The sequence below is a fragment of the Microchirus variegatus genome (genome assembly GCF_963457635.1).
Source record: "Microchirus variegatus genome assembly, chromosome: 5".
In the NCBI taxonomy this organism is placed as follows: domain Eukaryota; kingdom Metazoa; phylum Chordata; class Actinopteri; order Pleuronectiformes; family Soleidae; genus Microchirus; species Microchirus variegatus.
In genome coordinates, this window is record NC_139806.1 from 33,722,100 (window position 1) to 33,730,044 (window position 7,945).

The following is a 7,945-nucleotide window of genomic DNA, read 5'->3' on the forward strand; positions in this document are numbered from 1 at the left end:
CTAACAGTGGCTATGCAACCATGACTTTTTGAAACACTACGAAAATGAAACAAAAACTATTATACAGCGACTAGACAATGCAGGAGCACATAATATGTATAAAAAAGTGGATTTTGGGTTATATAAACCCATAAATACTACATATTGTCCCTTTAAGTTATCCACCTGTTTTGTTTTTTCACTGTGTATATGTACATTTTCTGTCTTTCATACCCGTTCACACACTAAAGCTGCTTTACACTTCATCTTTCATTCTCTTATCACACATTATTTATACCCAATCACACGCTGCCACCACAGCCATCAAGAGAAACATCTTGCCCAAGAACACATCGACATGTTGAGCAGAACTGGGAATCAAACCCAGTCCCTTCCAGTTAAAAGGTGACTCAGTCTACCGCTGAGCCACCATCGTACAGAGATGACTATTAGTTTACTCACGTCCGAGAATACATTCCGGGCGAGGGACAACAAAGTCTTATCTTATATTTAAGAAAACATTTTATTTTACATAAACTGTACAGATGAAATGTATTTGACTAAATGATTCGTGTACAGAAACTAAAAATAATTATTAAATAGAAAACTGAAACAAAAAAAGAATTAAAGATGAAAATGAAATGTTGCTTATTGTACAAAAAAAAAAAAAAAAAAAAAACAGAGAATGAAACTCGAGCTAAGAAATTAAAATCATATATTGTACCCTGATACAGTGGTAGGCCGTTGTTTTTGCAAATAATCAAAAAAAAAAAAGTATTGTACATCTTAAGTCAATGGCCTCGCCATCTTCATGTACAATCGCTAAAAATCTTGGCCTCTTTGGTTCCATTAATTAAAATACATTTGAACAAAAAAAATTAAATTTTCTTCTATAAAAATAACATTTCAATGGCAGTTTTTGTTTCACTAATCCTGCAACTTTTCAGTGCAAACGTCACAAACAATCATTCGCTTTGGAAAAGGAAGCGAAAGATTACATTTCAAGTATTGATAAAGAGTTGAGGACTGAAGAAGAAGAGAGAGAGAGAGACGGAAAAAGAGGATTCAGTCTAATAGAGAATGTTGAGTATGGGTATACGTTACTGTACATTGCATAGCTCGTGTGGCACTTGTTTAGCGATATGACAGGACACTCGGTACCCCCCCTTGGAAGGCGTTTTTTTTATACAAGTGCTATTCAGGGTGTGTGCATTTCAGTTTCTGCAAGTGCTACACTGCACCGTGGCGACACACTGGGCCCCAAAATTTGAGTGTTTTTGTTCGTTGGGCCCCCCCGTCTGACTCTTCTGGGTCCAGGAAGAAGAAGAAGAAGAAGTTCTCTGTTCTATGTGTGTCTCTGTTGCTCCCACTGCACAAGTTGAAGTGCACTTATGAGATCTATCTTCGCCTAGTTGTCATAGTAGCAGGGCCTGCAGCACTCTTGACAGGCAGGAGGTTGAGGTTGATGGGGCTGTTTAGTCAATAAGCAAGAGAGTCTGTCGCTCTGTGTTAAATCCTGCGAGGCATTAAGCGTCGCCGCCGCCGCCGCCAGAGTTCCACCAGAGAGGACGGTCGGACTGTGTCCGTCGGCATAGTAGTGAAGTGCTGGTGTTCTGGAATTTCATAAGCTAATGAATTGTCAGTGCTTTACAAGATGAAGAACAAAAAAAAAAGTCTGTCGTGTGCTTTCATTATTTCAGGGGGGGGTTTGGAGGAAGGGGGTGGAGCCAATCGTGTTCCTGGCTGATCCTGTCACTTTCCTTAAGCGCTTTTATTTGTTTTTATCTTCATTCAAGAGGAGTTGACAAGCCATTATTATTATAATAATAATTATTATTATTATTAGTAGTAGTAGTAGTAGAATTTTAAACTTTTTTTTTTGACTAGAAATGGCAAACTAGAACAAAAAAATAGATATATATATCATTTTGGTGATAATGTTCCCTTCTCATTCCACTGTTTGTGCAAGTCTGATAAATAACACACACACTTACACAAACACAACACTGATACTTTTGCGTTCGCTGGACTGCACCAGTGTTGTTGTTTATGCTACGTGTGCGTTGCTCGCAACATACGGCAGGTATAGATATAAACGTATATGTGTACCGTACGATAACGTCCCGTTTGTACAAAAAGGCCCAGTTCAGATAGTTGAAGGGTCAACGTGCGGAGGTCAAGCGCAGCCACACTCCTCTACGATCATGTTGGGCACGTCCCTCTTGACGATGTTGTACTCGTCGTCGAAGTAGAGCATGGACATAGTACTGAGCTTGGTGGGGATGCAGCAGGAGTTGACCGAGCCGGGGCTCATCCCTCTCATGCGGTACTGGTTCACCACCGCCGTGTGGAAGGAAGAGGCCGAGCCCGGCACTCCGGCCATGTAGGCCGGGCAGCTGCCCTCGCAGTAGTTGCCGTAATAACCCGCCGGCGCAATGATCCAGTCATTCCACCCGATGAGACGGAAGTCTATGTAGAACTGCTGCCGGCAGCACAGGCCGCCGCTGGCGCCGTCGCACTCCAGCCCCCGCTTGCGGATGTGGTGCTTGCCGTCCACCTGCCGCGCGCGCACCACCAGGAAGGGCCGGTGGGACGGGTCGCCCGGGTCGACCAGCACCGGAGCCACGCCCGCCGTCTCGCAGCCGTCGCAGTGGACCTCGAGGTCCTGCCTCCGGTTGCCCTTCCCGAACACGGCCCGCACCGCTTCCGATAGGGGGAACGTGTGCCAGCCGTTGCGCTTCAGGTCCACCCTCTTCTCCACCAGGGTCCAGCGGCCCGTTGCCTCTCCGCCACCTGGGCTTCCCTCTGTGCCGCTTGAAGCCCCGGGTTCCCGGCAGAGGATCTTGACCGTCACTTTCCTCCGTAGGCCCTTCTCAGGACCGGCCGGCAGCACGCGGAAATAGAGCCAGAGGTTGGCCTGGGACACAAACAGGTTCTGGTTGCCCTCGTTGGAAATGAGGAAGTACAGACTGGGCTTGGCTGATGCGTGTCCATCTGTTAGAGACGGGATAAACAGAGGAATAGTTTAATAACTTGTTTGTGTTCGATAGTGATCCCTACGCCGTCAACTTGAGTATCACCTCGGTGCTCGTTGGTGTTATTTTTAATTATTTATTTTATTTCAAATAATCAAATAACCCTTCAGTCTGTGCCTGTGAATGATATGAGTGATATTCTGGCTTTCAGGATTGTATCCATGCTTTCATTGACCTTTTTCCCCAATATCTAACCTTTCGACCAGTGTCAGACCATTACTAGAGCTGAAACGATTTATCGATTAATCGATTATTAATCGATTACTAAATTAATCGTCAACTATTTTGATGATCGATAATCGGTTTGAAGCTTTTTTCATGATTAAAACAAGATTTCGGATTGTTTCAGCTTCTTAAATGTGAATATTTATCGTCATTTCCAGGTTTGACGAACATTGATCAACGTTTTTTAACATTTTATGAACTAAACGATTCATCGATTAATCCAGAGAATAATCGACCGATTAATCGATTACCAAAATAATCGTTAGTTGCAGCTCTAACCATTATCATACTGAGTATCGTATCGGCTCGGCCCTATTGCACACATTAAACGCACACACCGCATTAGCACACATAGACACACACACACACCCTGCCACCATCACCCCCACCCTCCCCACCTGCTAACCAAGAATGGCACAGATTGCTCTGTAAAACTCTGTTAACCCCCCCACACCTCCACCCCCCCCCCCCTTGTTTTCAACGTTCGCCCTCAATCACTGTGTCAGCTGATCTCTGTCACAGTCTGCGATAGGCCAGCTGTGACAAACCAGCGCTGGGATCAGGCCCAGTTGGCCTATGATCGAGTTTTGTAAGTGACAGGGCCAAAAGGGAGGGAGAGAGTGTGTGTGTGTGTGTGTGTGTGTGTGTGTGTGTGTGTGTGTGTGTGTGTGTGTGTGTGTGTGTGTGTGTGTGTGTGTGTGTGTATGTGTGCGTGAGAGGGGGGGGGGGGGCACAGAAAAAGGAAGATGAAGGAAAAGAAGGAAGGATGCAAGTGGAAAAAGGTGGGAGGCTGGTGGCGGACCTGGAGCCGAGGTCTCCTCCTTCTTGGGGAGGAGGGGGTGGGTGGGGGGGGGGGGGTTCACTGAGTTCGCTATTACTGCCCAACCTGAACCCCACCCCCCACTTGTCCTCCTCCTCCTCCTCCCGGTGCAAGCACCCTTAGAGTGACAGCACAAAGCCCACAGCAAGGCAGAGGGAGGCAGCCGTGCTGCAGCCCACCATTGAAATGCGTGGACCTTGCTGCAAAAAAGCATGATGAGGCAATAATAAAATCAATTTACATGACACTGGCCACTTTCTTACAGCGCCACAAAGAAGAGATCCTGGGTAGGCTTAAAGCCCAATTTATACTTCTGCGTAAAAGTGCTCTGCGTAGGTTACGCAGAGTCCTCTGCGTAGGTTACGCAGAGCCTGTCGAAGAGCCTCTGCGTCGTCTCCGACTGCACGAAAATATTTTTTAAGTGTCCGTCACTCCGTCAAGGGACAACGGAGACGGCAAGAGCTGCGATTGGTCCTCAGGACAGGCCGAGCGAAGCTGCTCTGTGCCGGCTCACAGTGAGCACCGAGCGTCCACAGACGCGGCGGGGCTGATCCCCGCCGATAACGCCGCTGCCAAATTATAAATACGTCATATCTTAACACACACAGCACATGTTTAGACTCTAAATGGCCAATTTCTCGCCTCAAATTATCTTAAAACTGCTTTCCGTCACACAGAAAAGTGAGAAACGGACACTGTTTCAACAACAACAGTCTTTCTCTCTCTCTTTCTCTCTCGGACACCATTTGCTCACTGTAGCCAGAAGCACAACAACCTTGCGCAGCGACCCCTACTGATCGGGCGGGGAAATTGCAGCGCGTGTCCGTCACCACGACGCAGAAGTATGAAGGCTCGAAGTATTATAGAAGTATAATGTGGCCTTTAAGGTGGCACTGGACTCTCCCTATTGCACTATTTAAAAAAAATGTTACCATCGCCTAATGATGTCTTCTAAATTACCCCGAGGTTAACTTGAACGCTTTCTATTTCTGGAGATTTGGTACAATGCGGCCAAGCAGAGCAGCCGCCTTTAAAAAAGCAGCTAAATTACTTTGTTTGCCGACCGATTAGCCTGCGTCGGTGTCAACAGGTAGCCGCCAAAGACGGGGGGGCCTCCCTCTTTACGGCGCCTCATGCCTCTTCCTACAGCTTTTACGTTCACGACCTGTTGAGACCAGCTCTCTGCTCTGCGGCCTGTCAGCTGCCAGCTCAAGCTCTGCACACACACATGTGCACGCACCCACGCACACATCCAACCCCACAGTATACATCCATACATCAAATATCAGCCCTTCACGACACCAAAGGCTGCGGGTGAAGTATCAAGTGTACAGTGTGTACACGCTGAAATCCGTCTCAAGTGATTGACGCGCCGGCGATTGCTTTAAAGGCCCCTCGGGGCTACAAGAGCCTAAGCTCGCTTCGCTCTGCACCTCCTTGCGTGCCTCGACAGCTACGAGCTCATAAAGAGAGGCATCGTCGAAGCAGCAGTGAGTATTACGGCAACAGTGCGATAAACACATTGATAGAGTCAGAAAATAACACTGACTGTGGATGCGAGTGCTGGGCTCTTTCGGTCGATCACGTGAAAATGGCTGCGAGTCACTTTGTGTGATTGTTTCCTCATTCATGAGCTGCATGCACTTACTAAAGTCTAATGGGTTAAGAGCCGGCAGCGATAACTGTTACAGCCCTGACAGGTTTTGGCATTTCGACACAGTGATTAATGTGATCCTAAAACCAGTGTTTGCGATTATACAGTAGCAGAAATTTGGAGTCAGGCTGTAAATAACTTTTAATTAGGGCATGTATTTATTAGTAAGTCCAAGTTATGGTTCACGGTTATAAATTCGGTTATCTTCCCCCCCTTCACTCTATAAAAAGGCAAAAATACCCCAAACAACTTTTTTAAAGCCAAAGAGAAACCTTTACAACAGGGGTGTCAAACTCATTTTCACTGAGGGCCAAATCAGCATAATGGTTACCCTCAAAGGGCCAGATGTAACCGTCATACAGAATAAATGTAACTAAATGTAACCCAGTATAATGTAAAATAAAGGCAACTACTCTGTAACATATTGCTAAATAACTTTCTGTATTTACTACTTATTCAATTTCACTCGTCGCGTGATACATATACAATGATGCACTGCGATCTGGTGGCAGGATGCCATCACTTTGCGGGTAACACAAGCGCCATGCATTGTGGGAAATGTAGTTTATGGTCAATGCATGCCTTAAAGGTACAATATGTAGTATTTATGGGTTTATATAACCCAAAATCCACTTTTTTATACATATTATGTGCTCCTGCATTGTCTAGTCGCTGTATAATAGTTTTTGTTTCATTTTCGTAGTGTTTCAAAAAGTCATGTTAAATAACATGACCGCGGACCGCGGTTGCATAGCCACTGTTAGCAGCGAGACGCCATGTTTCTACCGGAGCCTGTAAAGGACAAACGCGAGAGAACAAAACAAGCGTCTCTTTACTTGTAGCAGGAAGTCCCGCCTGCCGGTGAGCAGAGCAGCAGGTCTTTGTTGTAAATTTCAGCCTCTCCTCTAGATGGCACTATAAACTACTTATTTCCCCTTTAAAGCAGCACAGATTTTTAAGACCAATTAATCACTCGCGGGCCACATAAAATGACATGGCGGGCCACATCTGGCCCCCGGGCCTCGAGTTTGACGCATGTGCTTTATAATGATCATGTTTTGTAACAAACAACAAATCCTAACAATATACAAATAAATATAAAAAATCGATCATCTTATTAACTCATTTTTCCCCTACTGATTCATAGCCACGATGGAGAATGCTTTATGAACCATGGAATACTGGTCAATGATCTGGATTTAAATTGCATTTTTTCTAGTCTTGATAAAGTGATAAGCTTCACACGTACATTCAATAAAGCACATATTCTTCCAGCTTCCAGGAGCCATTTTAGTTTAGGTATCTCTCCTAAGGTCACAAAGTCATAGTCTTGAAGACTCCAGAAGTGTGGAGCCTCGTTTTAGAGAACGATCTACAACGAGCTACAGCCGAGGAATAAAACATGAAGAGGTTTAGAACAGATTATAGTTAGCTCTGCACAATATATGAAAAATGTATCATCATTGTATCAACATGCAAAATGTACTGTATTTACACATCACAAAGACTTAAATGTAGATTGTGCTTTGTGCTAGTTAGAAGGTCACACACTCATGAAACTTGACACACTAGTCAACAGTAGCACATGTTTGAGTCTGATGTGGTGTCACTGGACTGGACACAGAACATTTCAAATAAAAAGTTTCACCTTGACACATGAAATTAGGCGAACATGTTGGTCAGGATAAGATCTACAAAAGAAGTCACTTGGACCGATCACCTAAACCAGGGGTTCTCAAAGTTTTGATACCTGAGGGCCAATTTAGGAACCCAACATTGGACTGAGGGCCGCCAAAGGAAAAAAATAAGAAAAAAAACTGAAAGAAATCTTATTTGTAATAACTATGGCGTCCAAAATTTGACAAAACCGAGATACTATACTACGTCGTCCAAAAAGTGATTTTTGTTTTTTTTTGTTTTTTTGGGTCCAAAATTTGGCAAAAACATCATACTATACTATGTCGTTCAAAATTTTACAATTTGGGGGGGGACAATGGTTTTTTGTCCAAAATTTGACAAAAACGTTGTACGTTCGTCCCAAATTTGACAATTTTTTTTCAAAAAAAATGTCGGTCCAAAATTTGACAAAAACCTTGTACAATACTATGTCGTCCCAAATTTGAATTTCTTTTTTTTTTTTTAAGAAATTTGGTCCAAAATATGACAAAAACGTCATACTATACTATGTCGTTCAAAATTTTAAAATTTTTTGGGGAAAACAGTTTTTGGTCC

General features: G+C 44.3%; 1 protein-coding gene across 1 annotated transcript in view; it reads right to left on the minus strand.

Moving 5' to 3' along the window:
• Positions 1 to 2,155: 2,155 nt before the first annotated feature.
• Positions 2,156 to 7,945, minus strand: part of LOC310927010 (inhibin beta B chain-like) — a gene marked incomplete at both ends in the record, with an annotated part of 15,523 nt that continues 9,733 nt past the window's right edge. Inside the window, one exon of the mRNA XM_083889245.1 lies at positions 2,156 to 2,973. Coding sequence (XP_083745371.1) covers positions 2,156 to 2,973 — 818 coding nt within the window. The remainder of the gene's footprint in view (positions 2,974 to 7,945) is intronic.